The sequence below is a fragment of the Takifugu rubripes genome, chromosome 14, assembly GCF_901000725.2.
Source record: "Takifugu rubripes chromosome 14, fTakRub1.2, whole genome shotgun sequence".
NCBI lineage: Eukaryota > Metazoa > Chordata > Actinopteri > Tetraodontiformes > Tetraodontidae > Takifugu > Takifugu rubripes.
In genome coordinates this window covers 13,232,050-13,247,475 of record NC_042298.1, presented here as the reverse complement: position 1 = coordinate 13,247,475, position 15,426 = coordinate 13,232,050, and the positions used below count along the sequence as shown (strand labels likewise).

At 45.1% G+C, this 15,426-nt stretch overlaps 1 protein-coding gene across 9 annotated transcripts in view; it reads left to right on the top strand.

The window, feature by feature from the left end:
- The window catches only part of LOC101062192 (teneurin-3), a 121,541-nt gene that overhangs the window by 42,073 nt on the left and 64,042 nt on the right, over window positions 1-15,426 (top strand). For all 9 annotated transcript variants that reach the window (XM_029847092.1, XM_029847096.1, XM_029847093.1 and 6 more), the window contains one exon: window positions 11,468-11,693. In XM_029847092.1, coding sequence (XP_029702952.1) covers window positions 11,468-11,693 — 226 coding nt within the window. The remainder of the gene's footprint in view (window positions 1-11,467; window positions 11,694-15,426) is intronic.

Genomic DNA, 15,426 nt, shown 5'->3' with positions numbered 1-15,426 from the left:
GCTTCTTTCCAGCCAGCTTCATGTTGGTCTGCCTACGGTCGCAGCATTAGCAGCCTTTGCACTTGGCTTTCCTGATTTCTGGCAGTATTTGGAACTGCTGAACTCTAAAATGGTGCTACCTCAGAGGCGACTTCATAGATTTCCTGTCTTTGGTTGACAAATAATACCAAAATAAGATGAAGAATGCTGACACTCTTTTAAACTGGCTGTTTGTCATAAAAATATTGACACTCCATGAATATGAAGTGTCAAAATAGCAAGTGGCAAATGTGTGGGTCCGTTTGTACGTGTTTATGCTTGTTGAGGGTGTGGGTCGCTCCCGGCGTGATCGATACATTGTTATCTCACCTTGGCGGGGGGGGATCTAAAGACATTGATATCTTAAACAACCACGTTTCAATGTCCTGAAAACAGACGGCAACAGCAACATCCAAGCTCACACGTGCATGGGAAATGGTTCAGTGCACTTTTATCCTTGATAAGTGTTTTTGAAATTTGATCCGCATCAAGATTATGTTGTTAATCCACGAGAGGAGCTGATAGAGAAGCTCCACCGACGAGCCACGTTGGGAAGAGCTTTGATTCGTGCGAGCGTTGAGGTTGTTTTAGCAGGGTGGGGGTTGTTGCTGTTCCCGCAGTTCCTTCGAAAGCAGCCTTGGGAGAGTCGACGGGGGGGGGCATGCATGAGTCGGATGCCACCTTGACAACACCTTGGAGGTGAAAATCAATGTCTGCCAAACAAAGTGAAATGTTGGGCTCAGCCGATACATGACGGATGAGGCTTTGGGTGGTATTTTCTGAGGTGAAGGAAGACTGAAATGAAGACGCGGACGTCCCTATGTGCTGTTGTCAGGCAGGCCGGGATGAGAGCCGCTCTGAAGGATCCGACTTTTCTGACTGCTTTTCATTATTGATTAACAAGCTTTTGACTCGCGTGAGATTTGAGCCATTCTGAAATTAGAGGGGGATGGATGCGTGTGGACGTTCAGGATGACTGCACAGCAGATTAAGCTTTAAAAGCCAGTTTCAGTAATTAATTGCAACACCGGGCCACTAGACCTTGTCTCTACTGGGGGGGCTGTACAACAGTTAAGTCGTCTTGATTAGAAAGGATTGAACCTTGGGTCACAGTAGTGTCTGTATTGCGTTGCATGACCAAAACCCTCTTCTAAGTCACTCCATTTGACAAATGCACTTCAGTAGCCATGTCTTAAACCTTTTAATCATTCCTCAGAATGCAGAGCCAGAGCCCAGTTTATGCAGCTAAGCGGTACTCGTAGAAATAGCACAGCTAGCTCGGCACGTCAGTAGAGCTAAGCTCCTGTGTGCCGCGTCTCCAGAACTCTTGCAGTGACCTCAGCACAGGGCCCTGGGCTATCACTCTGCCAACTGAGCATGCACAGAGACCGAGAGGGCGCGCAGGTTGAATTTTAGTTCTTTTGCAGGGAGAAATGAGAATGTTCCTGTAGCAAAACTCAAAAACATCAGTAGCGCTGGAAGGCTTTCTCTGCAAGCTTTTAAGTGCCTGCCTCTGTGCATGGCCGCATCTAAAACGTGTGCATGAAGACATAAAGTTGATTGTTTGTTCCCACTGAGGATAGGTACACCTCCAGTGTGACCCTTCCTGCTACTATGGTGCTCCGTTCGGAGAGCAGTGCAAGAATTACCAATAAGCCGTACTATTATTATTCACGTCCTGTCCTCTGTGCTGTGGCCAAGAGTAATGCAACAGTGGGCCATCAATTCATAGCCTGGTTCTCAGGAAAAGCTCTGTGGAGAGCAGAGGGATTTTTCAGCTTGTGTTCTCGAGCTGCAGATCAGGAGCCAGACATGGCAGGAAACTCTTGGCTCGGAGAACTGAATGTGGGAATGTTTGGAGGAGTCGGGAGACCACGCGAAGGCTTCTTTTTTTATTACAGGTCAATGAAATTTGAAATGTTAATAAATGGGGAGTGCAGAGATGTTGACCTCTTCGCACCGTATACTGCAGAACAGTATTTAAGGAATACCAGGAATAATAGGAAATAAAGAAGTAAAGTTCAACAAACATACAAAAGAACATGATTAACACAGAGCAACATATTTACTGACGCAATTGAGGATCACTACACACCCAACAAATTCAATCAAATTGAAACTGCTTTGTCTTATTTAATTGTTGCATTTGCTTATTTGCGAGGATACAGAAATCTGGCATCCTATAAAGTTATTTTCTAGTGGCATCGGTGTCTATGGCCCATTATATAAGTCTCATTCTGCCATTTGTGTCTTCAGAATGGTCTGAAAGATATGCACTGTACGCCGCTCCGTCTCTGCTCACAATGGAGGTGAAAATGAGTCATCTGTGTGAGTGGAGTGCATCCAGTTGAGAACAATATGCCAAAAATTAATCAAGAAAAGATATGCTTTCCCATTTTGCATGGATGCTGCCTCCTTTGTTTGGTTTCCATACAAACGGAGTGATTTTGTACAGGAAATGCAATTATAGCTGCTATTGGAAAAGACCGCGCCACTACAACCATGAGTGGTTTGTTTTTTCCCCCTGCAACCATTTTCTCAAGTGATTGGGGAAGTGAGTTCTAAATGAATAGGGAGGAACAGGAACAGTTCTCCTGAGTACGCATGTCACATTTCAATGACCCCCGAGATGATGCAAGCCACATTATATGTAATTATGACGGTATTGATTTGGTCCGAGGAGCGAGGCGCCGTTCGGCAAAATTAGATTTTGAGAAGTTTTTCTTGTTGTCATCTTGAAACTGCGACCCAGGTGACGCGTTGTGACACGAGAAGTTTTATTCTTTACCCACCTTCTCCGTTCCGGTGTCTCGGAATTTATATCTCAAAGATTTGGACGTTAGCCACTGATGTTTTTTTTCCCTGTGCAAACCTCAGGGGGTGCTGAGCGATGACCATCTGGGCTGGCGCCCCCTTTCAGAGAGCGTCCGTCCCAGTCGTGCCCCGGGATCAGAATCCAGCCTGTTAACGCTCAGACTGGGCAGGACTCATCGCGTGGGCGCGTGGCCCGAGACTCTCGGCCACCTTAAGAAAACTGACGCGGTTAATATCGCCGCACTTGTAAAGCAGCAGCCGTGACCTGCTTTAAGAGCAGATTTCTGCGTTAAGCTCCCCTTTAACATTCATCACACGACAGAGTAGCAACAAACAAACATGGAGGAGAGAAGCCACTGACTCTAAGAGGACACAGTAAATTATCCTTGATGTCAGAAATCTGGAGAACCGTGAGGGAGAATACAGGAAACGCAAGGCAGGATTTGCGCTAACATTATTGTAATCTATGGTGATTGGAGGTTTTTTTGCGCATGATAACCGAACCTCTGGTGCCAGCAGAGGCATAATTGGGGCGGTAGAGGACAGGGAAGTGGTACTGAGGTTGGAGATTTATTTAAATTATACAGTTTAAGAACGCGTAGCCAAAGCTTCTTCCGGGATCAAAACAGGATGATGCCGCGACAGGAATGGCAGGTTGGAGCAATTATTGCGATCCTGACGCTACATCAAAGGTGCGAACGAAGCGGCAGGCTGAGAATTTGCAGCAAACGCGCCTGTTTTGGGCAGAAGCCGCAGGATTTCTGGGATTGCAGATTCATGCCTGGTGATTTTTAAATGAATGCTTTTGATGCCTGGCTCATGGATGTGGAAGCAGACAGCCATTTTCCAGGCACAGCAGCTTTTGTAGAGGGGCTGTTTACAGCTTGTTTTTCTCTCTCCGTGTTGAAAAAATGTCCACTTGGGTTTTCTAAGGAAGTAGCTGCATCGTTTACTGGTAACAATGGTTCCGCACTTATTTCAGCACTTTCACAAATCTATGATTCGACAGTATTGTTAATTGATTTCAACATGTTTGTTTGCACGTCTCTCTTAAAAATGTAAGAAGAGCTGGACCAGAAGGGGATGTTGATGTGTTTAAAAATCTGCCAAAACCAAATCCATCAATTATTTGGTCTGGTTTGCTGTTTTTTAAAGCCTCATTCGATGATAATAATAATGACAGTTTTCTTTTATATACTCCAGTCTCATTAAATGTCCTTATTTTATGTCTGTGTTCAATCCTTTGAACATTTTCGGAGTGTTGAACACAGAGCAGTGTGGATATAGACTGGTACACCGTGGACTCTGCAGCTTTACGTTCTGCAGTTTTCAGACAGAACATCACCTACTGAATACATAACACCAGTTCTCAGCTGAATAAAAATGGCGTGCCGTCTGTGCCAGGTAAGCTAAAAACTGCATTGTGACGCTGCGAGCGCGTTCTCCCTGGGTCGGGGAGGAAGCCAAAGCTGTCCACGCGGGAATAAACACAACAAAATGTTTTGTCAGCGGGCTAATTGTCAAAGCCATTTCTGAAAAGCAGTGTAATTGCTATGTAATCCGAGAGCTGTCAGAAAAGTGTTAAGCAGCCATCATCTGTATGATGATCTTCCATCTGGAGCCACGTCAGACCGAGACGTGCAAACAGTGAGGTGGCGCTGCTCGTGTTTACGAGGGACTGGCGTATTTACACTGGTGTCATACTAGCTGAACGATGCATGAAATGTGCATGCGTGCCCCTGTATTTAATGGCGACGTGTAGTCTGAGTTTTATAGCTGCACTTTGATGGGGGAGGTTTGTAAATGCGGTTTTAAATCCATGGAGTAATGGTTTTTATATTATTGCAAGCACTTAGAACAGACCCACCTTCTAAATCAAAAGCAAGTTACGGAGACATTAAACGTGCTACCGCTCGGCATGTTTGTGATTTAAGTTGTAATTGAATAAATGCATACATGAAATAGGGGCATGGGGGGAATAACGTAGATTTTCCAAACTCTGCCGTCTCTTAATCGTCGAAGAGCAACATGAAATATTTCTTAATTTGTTTTGGGGGATGCGCAGCGTTCACGTGACACGTTGAGGAAACGGCGGCCAAAGAGATCCTGCTTTGTTCCCCCCCCTCTGCTTTGCCTGGAGGAGGGCGAGAGGTGGCATAAAAGTGAAAAACGATGCGGGAATCTGCCATATTTTTCACCATTTTCAGGCTCTGCTAAAGGCTGGATGCCTTCTCAATGTTCTGCCATATTTTTTTTTTCTCTTTAATGTTCCCCCCCCCCTCGGAGACACCATAAATCACCAGAATTCAGTTTCAGCTCAGTATGGCCACGAGCTCTGCTGCCGTCTGAGCAGTTACTAAAGTTCGGTGAAAGGTAATCACCCTGCTGAGTGTAGCCGGCTGTTACTCTGGTGACCTTTCGACCTGTGGCCAGTTCACGCCACGCACCTTAATACTTGTCATTTAGATGAGTGTAAAAGGCTCATTATATACCGCAGAGTGTAACTTTTTATTTCTGCCAGAGATCCTGATATTTTTCTGCAAAGTTACTGATCAAATTGGAAATTTATGTAAAAACCTCAAAGGCACTCAGATGTGGGACTCTTATACTGGCAGGCTTTTGGCAAGTAGACCAGACCTTTCATTAAAAATAAAAATACATCATTTCCGCTAGGGGCGATGGGAATTATGCCTATCTGTATAAATAATTGATTACGTCATTCTTGTAATAATCCCATGCTGATACGAAAGTCGTGAAGACATTTCTGTTTGTGAAAAGTGTGGCGAGGAGGATATAAAGCCCTGTGAGAGTAGCACAAACTAAGCCCCTGGAAATTGCCAACTCTCTTTGCAGAGCAAATCCACCAAACTCACCTTGGGCGAGAATGTTGAAATGCTGCTCCGCTGGGTTCATCCTGCACCTTCCTCACTGGAAAGCTGCTCTTTTATCCCACTTATGGAACACTCCCACCGTCTTCGGCTCGGTGTCACACGTGGGGAGGCGCGCCGATCGTCTGGGGGTGGGCTTATTTATTTGACTTGTTTAAACGCCCTACTTGGTCCAAATGTCATTTATTTCAAACAACACTCTGGAATTTCAGTGCGAGGCCGGCGTTGCGTGTCAAAGACGCATTTGTACATGCAGAATCTTACTGTAATGGAAAACTGTGGCCTCAGAGTTGTGTGATCTGTTTTGATGGAATTCTTTTGATTCAGCCATTGCAGTTTTCCGATCGCTGAAGGGCAAAGCAGTCAAAGCAAATGCCCTTTCAATCAATTCCATTAGCAGTTGAATCAGTCATTTAATGGAGAGTAAAATGGCACAAGACCTTTTTGCAATACTTACACAATGAATATGAAAAGGCTTTCACCGGGCTTGCCAAGCTTAGTGAGTGCAAAACGGCTTTTAATTGTGTCTCGGCTCAGTGTTAGAACATTATGCACACTACTCAAATCTCATCAGTGCTTTCATCAAAGGGATATTTTAAAGTGCTGTACATTGTGGAATCTTGAGAAGCTGAAACCTTCTCATATCAAGTTGAGCCGTTAAACATCATGAAATGTGAACTTATTTTGCAGACCAATAGCCTCTAACAGTTCGTTTCTGAGGAAACTATGTGATGTTAGTCCTCTCTGCTCTGGTCAGCCCAGAGCATTGATGAGGAGAGCAGTTTAAAACACAGCTCGGCCCCAGAATGTGTTTATCCAGGCTGCAGCATTTGATATATATTGCAAGCATCATTAAGAATGGAATTAGCCTGATCATTTCAGCATCTGAATGCAGTATTAATCACAAAGGTCCTTTAAATCATGCCGCTGACGGAGATGATGACAAGCTGATGTTGAGGAATTATGCAAAGAGGCATACGTCTTGATCCGGTTTCAAAGTGAAAGCCCATAAACCGTGCAGCTGTTTCATCTGCCTTCCCAGCATCTGAGCCTGCGCTTTAAAGGCCAGTTTAGTTCCTGTGCGCCCAAACTGAAAACAATGCCACATTTTTTACAAAGGCTCATTGTGCTTTCAACAAAAAAATGAGATAAGACAGGATGTGGAGAATCTAAATTCAAAGAGCCAAAAGAAAGTCTATATTTCAGGCTGGTGTGCCCTAGAGGCCTTTAAACATCCAGCTCTCAGTGAGGGATATACACACTTAAGCAGTCCACTGCTGCTGACGCATCGTCCACAAATTCATACCCGCTTTGACATTTGTAGCTGGTTATAATGGAGTCCATGTCCTTAAAACACTGTCAGATATTGATTCAGGCCCGCTCCTTATCTGCATTTTCATTGTCAGAACCTGGGAGCTTTAGCAGAATAATGCTTCCCCATTGCTCCATTATTTTGATATCCTTCCACCGGGGTACCGGCAGCGGTGCTTATGGTATGGAAGACACGCTGCGGTCTGGAAATTTGTTGACAGAGTCTATCACCCACATGTGACAACATGTGCTCTCTTGAGAGGACTCGAGAGGGCGAGAGAGGGAGAGAGGGGCGTCAGTCTCACTCACGTCTCCGGTAATGATTTCAGCGTGCATCGGACCTTCCTCGGAGCCTCGTTCCTTATTGTGGTTGAATGTGTTGGAGAGCTACACTGCGTCCCGTTGTTTTTATATCACTGCCTGCACAGTTGCAAGCGCCACTGTCCACCCTACACACCCTACACACCCTACACACTTCGCAGTGTGAGCACAAGCAAAGTGCGCCATCCTCAACTCCAGCGCTAGTTTGATCCATCGATGGAGGCTAAACTTGACCGATCATTCCTACCTTGAATGGGACAATAATTCAAGTGATGAGGCTGTGGACAAGGATGGAGGCGGTACGGGGGGATGGGTGAGGGATGGGCGGAGATGGTTGATGTTTTGTAGGTGGTCCGGGCGAGGTTATTAATGTGGGACTGGAATGACAGTGTACTATCTAGGATGACACCCAGGCTCTTGACCTGGGGTGGGGTGGGGGGGGGGGGGGGGGGGGGGGGAGTGAGGAGCTGTCAATGATGAGCGAGAAACCGTCGACTGGAGATTTGGTGCCAATGAGGAGGACATTGGTTTGGTTGCTGTTTAGTTTTGGCAGGATAGAGGTGAACCAGGATCTTATTTCAGACAAACACAAGGTGAGACAGGAGGGCGGGAGAGTTAGGTTTGCTGGAACGGTGGAGCTGGGTGTCATCTGTGAAGCACTAGAAATGGATATTGATTTTATGAAAGATATTGCCAAGGGGGAGAAGGTTGGTGATGACAAGAAGCGGCCCAAGGACAGAGTCTCTTATCATTACGATTATTATCTTTATTCTAAACATGCAATTGTTTCACATGAGTACAAACACAGCTCTGGTGGTTCCATTTCTTCTGAAGATCCTGAACCCATTTGAAAGGGTGGTATTGGCGTTTTAAGCCTCGCTCTTCACTGTGGGGGGGTAATGCTAACTCTCTCAGCAGGTAGAAATAGCATCTATTCAAATCAATGCGGTAACTTGAGACTTTTGCGGCATCGTTAACACCAGATAAGCCATATTGAACAAGTTACTTCTTTTTTAATTTTTTCCCAGCTGTTTACGTTTGTTTCATCTGGTGATCCACTTTTCCCACTGAACTGAGCCTTGGGGGGGAGAGGGAGAAGTAGTACCCGTGATCCCTGCACCATTCATATATGAATGCTTAAAAGGGCATCACATCCTGTTAAATAAAACTGCAGACACGCACAGCTCAGATGAGGACCACATGTGCTCGTAGAATGTCAAATGCTGCTCGGTTGTACTTGATGAAGGGCAGTGAGAAGGAAAAAGCATCTTTGATTAGCCCTCCCAGCTGTTGCCTCTGCTTAATTATGCTGCAGTCGATCTGCCCTAATTGCTTAAGTTAGGTATATTTTATGAGCATATAATAGATTTTGGTGAATTCAAAGCAGCAGGGGCTGCGGGGTGCAGGGTTTAGGTTGCCGCTCGCCCCTGCGACCCTGGAATGAACGGCGGTTAAGTGAAAATTGAAGGCTGAAAACAGCAGCAGGTCTCAAGCTGATGAAAGTATTGTGGCATAGCAACCCAGCTGAACGCTGTGTGCACAGCGCTGAATGCTTCAGCTTCTGAGGACAAAGAAACACATTTTTATACAGATTATATTACTTATTCTTCAATGAGTGCATTTTCTCCGACTCCGTATTTGTACTTTTTTGTTTTCTTTAGCTCGACTCTGAAGCAAAACTGATGTCTCTTGTGCACCGCCCTGCTTTACCTTATTTACTCCCGGGAGCTTTGATTTTTGCATCCCGGAGCCTTAATTCAGCTCGTTGGGTTTTATGTTTCCATAGTTCATTGTGGGATTATGCTGTCAGATTTGCTGCATGTAAAATCCCTTTTGAAGTTTTCTCTCTCCCTCCTTTTTTTTCCCATTGTGAGAGCCTGAAAATCCATTTCATGTTAAAATTGCCGCATGTCTTTGAACGCATTGACTCATTGGAATGTGATTCAGCACTGAATGTAAATTTGCAATATTCTTTTTAAAAAAAAAATCTTTCTTTTGCCTCCACGTCAGCATAAGTGCCGAGCTTTAATGCCCCTGCAGCAACAACAAAAAGGCCATATCTGTGCTGTACTCCTGTTCAGATGGCGGGTGTGAGCAGTGCAGCCTGCAAACAAGGGCAATCAAGATGTAAGCGCGCTCTGCATCGGCCAATACATCAATATCTAGACATGAAGATAAATGGATGCCGGTCTGTGTAACATGTCATGTATCTTTATTTGTAATGCCTAATGGAGCAGAGATATTTGGCTTCCCTGTGACATATGTGTTTGCACTAACAGGACAGACGGCTGCTTTTTACAACAGAGAGATATTGATTATAGTTTTAACAGGATGCAGCAGATGCTGCGACTGAAATGTCATTTAATTAACTTTCTTGTAAGTTGTGATCCATTTCCATCAAGGAGATTTTTTACTCGCAGCATTTACATAAATGTGTAATCCTGTCAGGCCATCATAATTGAATTCCAGAACCCAAGTGATACTTTTTTTTTTCCCAAGTGCATCATTTCCCTTTAGCCTCTCATTGACATTGTATTATTGCACTCTGCAGCTGATCATACAAAAACTGCCTCTGCTGGGAAGTGGAGTGGGGCTGTTGGCTGCTCTCGTGCTCATATACTGGAATGAGACCCAGAGGTGAAGTCAGACCATCCAGTATTGGTAGATAATCCACATTTCTATTAGCCTACTTAGCACTTTTGTAATAGGGCTCAAAGTCCAGCCCAGGAGATGAGTGGGATGGCTCGTATTCATTACCACAAAGTCATGACTGCCTTATATTTCTGGAATGCCAATATGGCAGTTGATCGCTGGCAGGTCATGTGTAAAGACTCAGATTTGACTTTGAACAAGGTGATTTTGGGGGTTAGAAATCGGCCGGATTTGATTAAAATCTGCTTGATTTAATTAAGTTTGCTCTGCAGCGGCGCAGCACTCGACATCTGTTTGTGCCTGTCTCAATCGGCGTCTCCGACTGTATCTGACTGCGCTGTTCAAAGAAAACATCGTAAATTCAAGCACTTTTTCTCAGAAAATCATAGCTAATACAGCAATCATTGCAGGTGTGCCGATGCAAAAGTGGGGATTTGAGTCGGTCGTTACCTGCATCTTATTCAGTAATTCATAAGGAATAAATCAGAAATCGGCGCACATGCGGGTCTGAGTTTGTTCCTTCGTTGAGCTTGTAATGGAAATGCGGCAGACACATTCAAGATTTATTTTCCATAAATTCTGTATCCAAACTCCAGGAAGATGGCAGTAAAAGGGGATTTTAAAGTGTCTCACGATAAAACCGCTGTTATTATTGTCTAGTCATTAAATTGTGCTTTCTTTTCTCCTCTGTTTTGCTGTGATTCATTCAAGGAAAAAGGAAAAAACCTTGCTAGTTTCCAGTAGATGCATGCTCAATGAAGCTAAGGTTAACTCATGCACCAGAACCAGACCTCCGGTATTCATCTGCTCTAAATTTATCTCATAAAAATTCATGTGGGGAATGCAAAAATGTGGTCTCCTTACAGGAACAACTCATCCAGGTTGTTCAGGCGTATGTAAGGAAGAATGCTCGCCGTCTCATTGGAACAAATCAGAATTGTCAGGACTGAGTTTTTTACCTTTTTAAACAGGGAAGATGGATAGATAATCACCACATGCCATTCTGGGGGCCAATTACACAGCTTTGTGTGAAATTGGAAAACCTGTTCTCGCAGAGCTCTAATGGATGTTCTGGTCATTAGTTATTTGAGAGTCTTCTCTGGCTGTAATCAAATGTGAAACATTGCGTTTAGTGCCTATAAAAGAACAGCTGCCTTTCTGAGTGACCTTCTGTTTAGGAGAACCCAACTGTCAGCTGTCTGACGTTTTTGCGAAAATTATTATGGGCTTCGCCATAAAAGCACTCCTTGGTCGCACTTTTTCCCCGTGGTCCAGCTCATTTTAATGTCGTATTTGCTTTCCTGGATCATTAAAGTGGCTTTTGTGGCTTATATACTGGATATGGTGGCTGCCGTTGTTATCCCGCCCCTGTGGCGCACCCATCCCGGCCCTCCAAATAAATTGGCCAAATATATTTGTTACCATGGGGATGCGCAACTTAATTTTCCTCTGCCTCTTTCCAGGTGACCACATATCCAGTCAGCCAGGCCCGCCCCCTCTCCCGCCAGCCCCGCCCCCACACAGGCAGCATCCGTCCATCACGTCCCTCAGCCGCAGCTCACTGGCCAATCAGAGGAGCCCGAGCCCGCCGCCCACAGCCGGCCTGGCGGCCGACTTGCAGAGTACGGCGGAATGCGTCCAGCTGCAGGACAGCTGGGTCCTGGGCAGCAATGTGGCCCTGGAGAGCAGGTGAGTGACCCCCGAGGCCTCCACCGCTACATTTACCATAGATTATGTGAGGAAGCAATATGGGATTCCCACCAGTTAATTTAGAAGTGAAGAAGCGTCGTGCATAAGAGGTGAAAAAACTAGTTCAGTTCAATTCTCTTAAACCAAGAATTCTCTTCAACCTGGATGACTGGGAACGCTCATCAAGAGGAAGCAATCATTCAGAAAATAGGTTGCCCCCCCCCCATAGTTCTGATACTGACTCAGATATTTCAGATAAATGTTGAAGCTGCGTCAGTCGCAAGTGCTGATCGTTTCAAATCTATTTTCTATTCATTGATTTTAAAGTTTTAAAGAGGCGACCGACTTATTTATGAATCTGCTGTCAGATCCGTGTCGGCTGAGGTTTTATTTGGAATAAAAAGCTCATTTTTCTTTGCCTGCTTGGAATCGGTCCACTTATTCCTCCAGTTATTTGATGTCTCAAGGAGACGGCGATCGGCCAATATGTCTACTGTAAAACTGACACTCATAGATCCCTTTGAGTATTAACTGCTCGATATAAATACTTGACTCAACGTTATTGGCATCGTGGCGGCATACGTCATTCGTACGAGCTCGAAAGGTTTTGAGGAAATGTCGCCCATCTGGCTACGACCTGGAGGATAATGTTCAGCATTACGGACCTGTGAACCTCAGATTAAATAATTTATTCTAAAAATGCCACTGACATTTTGTTCCTCACTGTTGTTCCCGTAATGCCCATATTAACGTCTCCACCTCATCAGGATGAATTATCGTGCCACAAATGGTGCGTGGCATAATGGCCTCTGCTGCTCTTGATAAATAGGCTCCATGTTTTTCCCTCTGTTGAGAATAATGTTGTCACATTTTATAGCCTGCTAAATTGGATATACCTGCACTCGGGTTGGACGTGCGCGGCCGGAGTGAACTGTGGCGGCGGCGGAAAGCCTGCCGGTCGGAATAAAGATGGAAATAACAGAAGGAATTTGCCAAGCAGATTGGGGGACATCATCATTTGCAGCACAACATGCTACTCTGTCGGAGAGCCTCTGCCATGTTTTCCTAACAGAACATCAGTTACATCTTTAATCAGTAAATTCAAAATATCCTGGCTAATGAAGTGTGTTCTACACCCTGACTTAGAATGGCCTCCAGTAGATGATTGCATTCTAGCCTGATATTTCTCTGGCACGGAACACCCTTTTCCAAGGCACAGATGAACGTAAACTCGGGATTCTGCCTGCGACAGCCTGAAGTAAGAGCCCCTCGTGATCCGGCTCAATCGGCGGGGATGTGCGGTGACAGTTTCTCTGTCTTTTTTTTTTTTTTTGATGCAGTGATTGAATCCTAACCGTGCCGTGACCTTGAGCCGCCTTGGCCTTATCGACAAAACAATACGTGCACACCTATCATGAGACAAGACATAAATCACTATCACTGCGGTGGACTCTAAATCAAGTGGTTGTCAGTGGGTGGGGAAAAGGGGGCTGCTGAGAACCAGGGGGGCAAAAGGAAACACCCAGTACACCACATAATTGTACATGTCAAGAAAACTACCAGGTTGGGGAATGTAGAAGGAGTATTGAATGTATTTATTAGGCTGCTTTTGCAAACACCGGGCAGGGAACCCGCGCCGCAGCGCATCCTGTATGCGTTTGGCTCCAGGCGTCTGAATTTCTTCGACTCTTCCTCGAGGCTGTGACTCCTAAAGCAGGTCTTACCTTCCTGGCGTGTTGCACAGCACTTTAAAAGATTGCAAACATGAACAAGTCCTCCTCCCTCAGAGGTCCCACCTCCTTCCCCCTTCCTGACCTCTGGGATAGTGAAAGTAGAGGCGAGTTAATTGCGATGGCTTCACAATAACCACTGCTAACACCGAAAATCACCATCCACAAAGCTAAACCTAACACGATTGCTAATGCTACGTTGAAAGCTAATGGTCGTCGTGGCCATTGATTTGACAGTATTTGACACTTTTGCAAGTGTAACTGCTATAATTATGCCGTGCAACATCCAAACTACAATGGTAGTTTCTAACTTTAAGGAACAATGTTGTTATTGGTTGGTTTTTATTGTGAATGTCAAATATACCCTTGTTAATTTTTTTTCTTTTAATTCTTAGTCCCAGTACATAGTTTTAGTTGCTGCAATGAGTTTGTCCAAAGTTCCTAAATATTCTATTGAGATTCTTTGTGATTATCTGCTGTTTTGGCAGTGTCATCACACAAGACGGTGATCTCGCTGTGCTCGGGCTGTTCGGCTGTGTGAAACCGTCTCATTCTGAATGCATTTGCTCCACAATCGACAACATCTGAAGATAATAAATCATCAATGGCTATCAGCTTGGCAGAGAGAATAAACAGGAATACACAGGCTAAGTCTTGGCCACCAGTCCAAGTTGTAAACTACATCAAGTATGAGAACCATGTGCGGTTGGACGTTTAAGCGGTTCTTTACAGACGGCCGACCCGATGTCACGGCTGCAGGACGGCATCTGGGAGCTGTTTTCCACACAGTTCATTCATCAGCCTGGCAAACGCTTATTAAAAGCAATCCAATTAACCCTTTCCTGCTTCGTACAAGTCTCGGCGTTGCCTGTCCCTGACCTAATGCAGGTTGACGTCTGGGTCCATACACGGATCTTTAAGTGTGTTGCATTCATGTTCAATGGGACTCGGTTAGAAAAGTCATTACGACACTTGAGAACACGTCCATCGAAGTCCCGTGCTGTCATTCAGTGCAGCTGTAAGCGCCCTATGTCGGTCCTCGTTGGATTGAATGCGTCTCGGCTGGCACGCAGCAGTGTCCCTCAGCCGGTATCAGTTTTCCTGGTGGAAAATGCGTTTGGGCTGCTCTCGGGGAGCACCAGAAGAAAGCAGCTGTAAGGAGAGGTCACTTTGCGTACAGGCGTGTGTTTGTCTGCAGGGAAGCACATGTGAAATGTAAGTCAAGACAGTCGTGCTTGACTTCAGAGGAGGAAACCTGAACTTTTTTTTGTCCACGCCGACTTTGTTCTAAGGATTGTACCAGGACTGATTACTCATGTGTGCGATTTCCGCCAACTAGCCATTTGGCACGGAAAGCAGCTCGCGGAGTCGGTTGATTACCTGCCAAAGTAAAGGGGTGTGTAGACGGAGTGGTAATCCTCAAGACTTGGTTTTTTTCTTCTTGTGTTCGTGTGTTTTTCATTTATTTTGCCAACATCTTTGGTGCCAAGCAGGCGTTTCTGTGGTGATTCCAGAGTTCCCGCAGTATTTTCCCTTCACAACTGCCGCTGCTGGCAGCCCAAATGCATCTGTTCCAAATGGTTTTGGCCGGCATATCTAAAAGCTTTCTTCAACAAAATATGGATGGGGAATGGAAAACTGGGATTCACTGAGAGAGGGCATTAAGCGTCACAAATGCGCTGTAGCAGCAGGTGTTAAAATTAACCCTTTTATGATTCTCCTACAAGAATAAGATCAATCTCGCGATTAGCATTTCACCTTATATATATATATGTGTGTGTGTGTGTGCCTAAAAGCTGCTCGGCTGATGCCAAACTCATCAAATCTAGTGAATTCCATATGCAAAGAGCACTCTGAGAACTCTGGATGGCACCCCACTGATGTCTGTGGGCACAAAGGCACACACACACATCATTAATCCCTTAGCCCATCCCCCACCCGCGGCAGGAAAGCAGGTGATGATCTGTCTGAAAGCTGCAGTGATGATAGCAGCCGTTGGGATG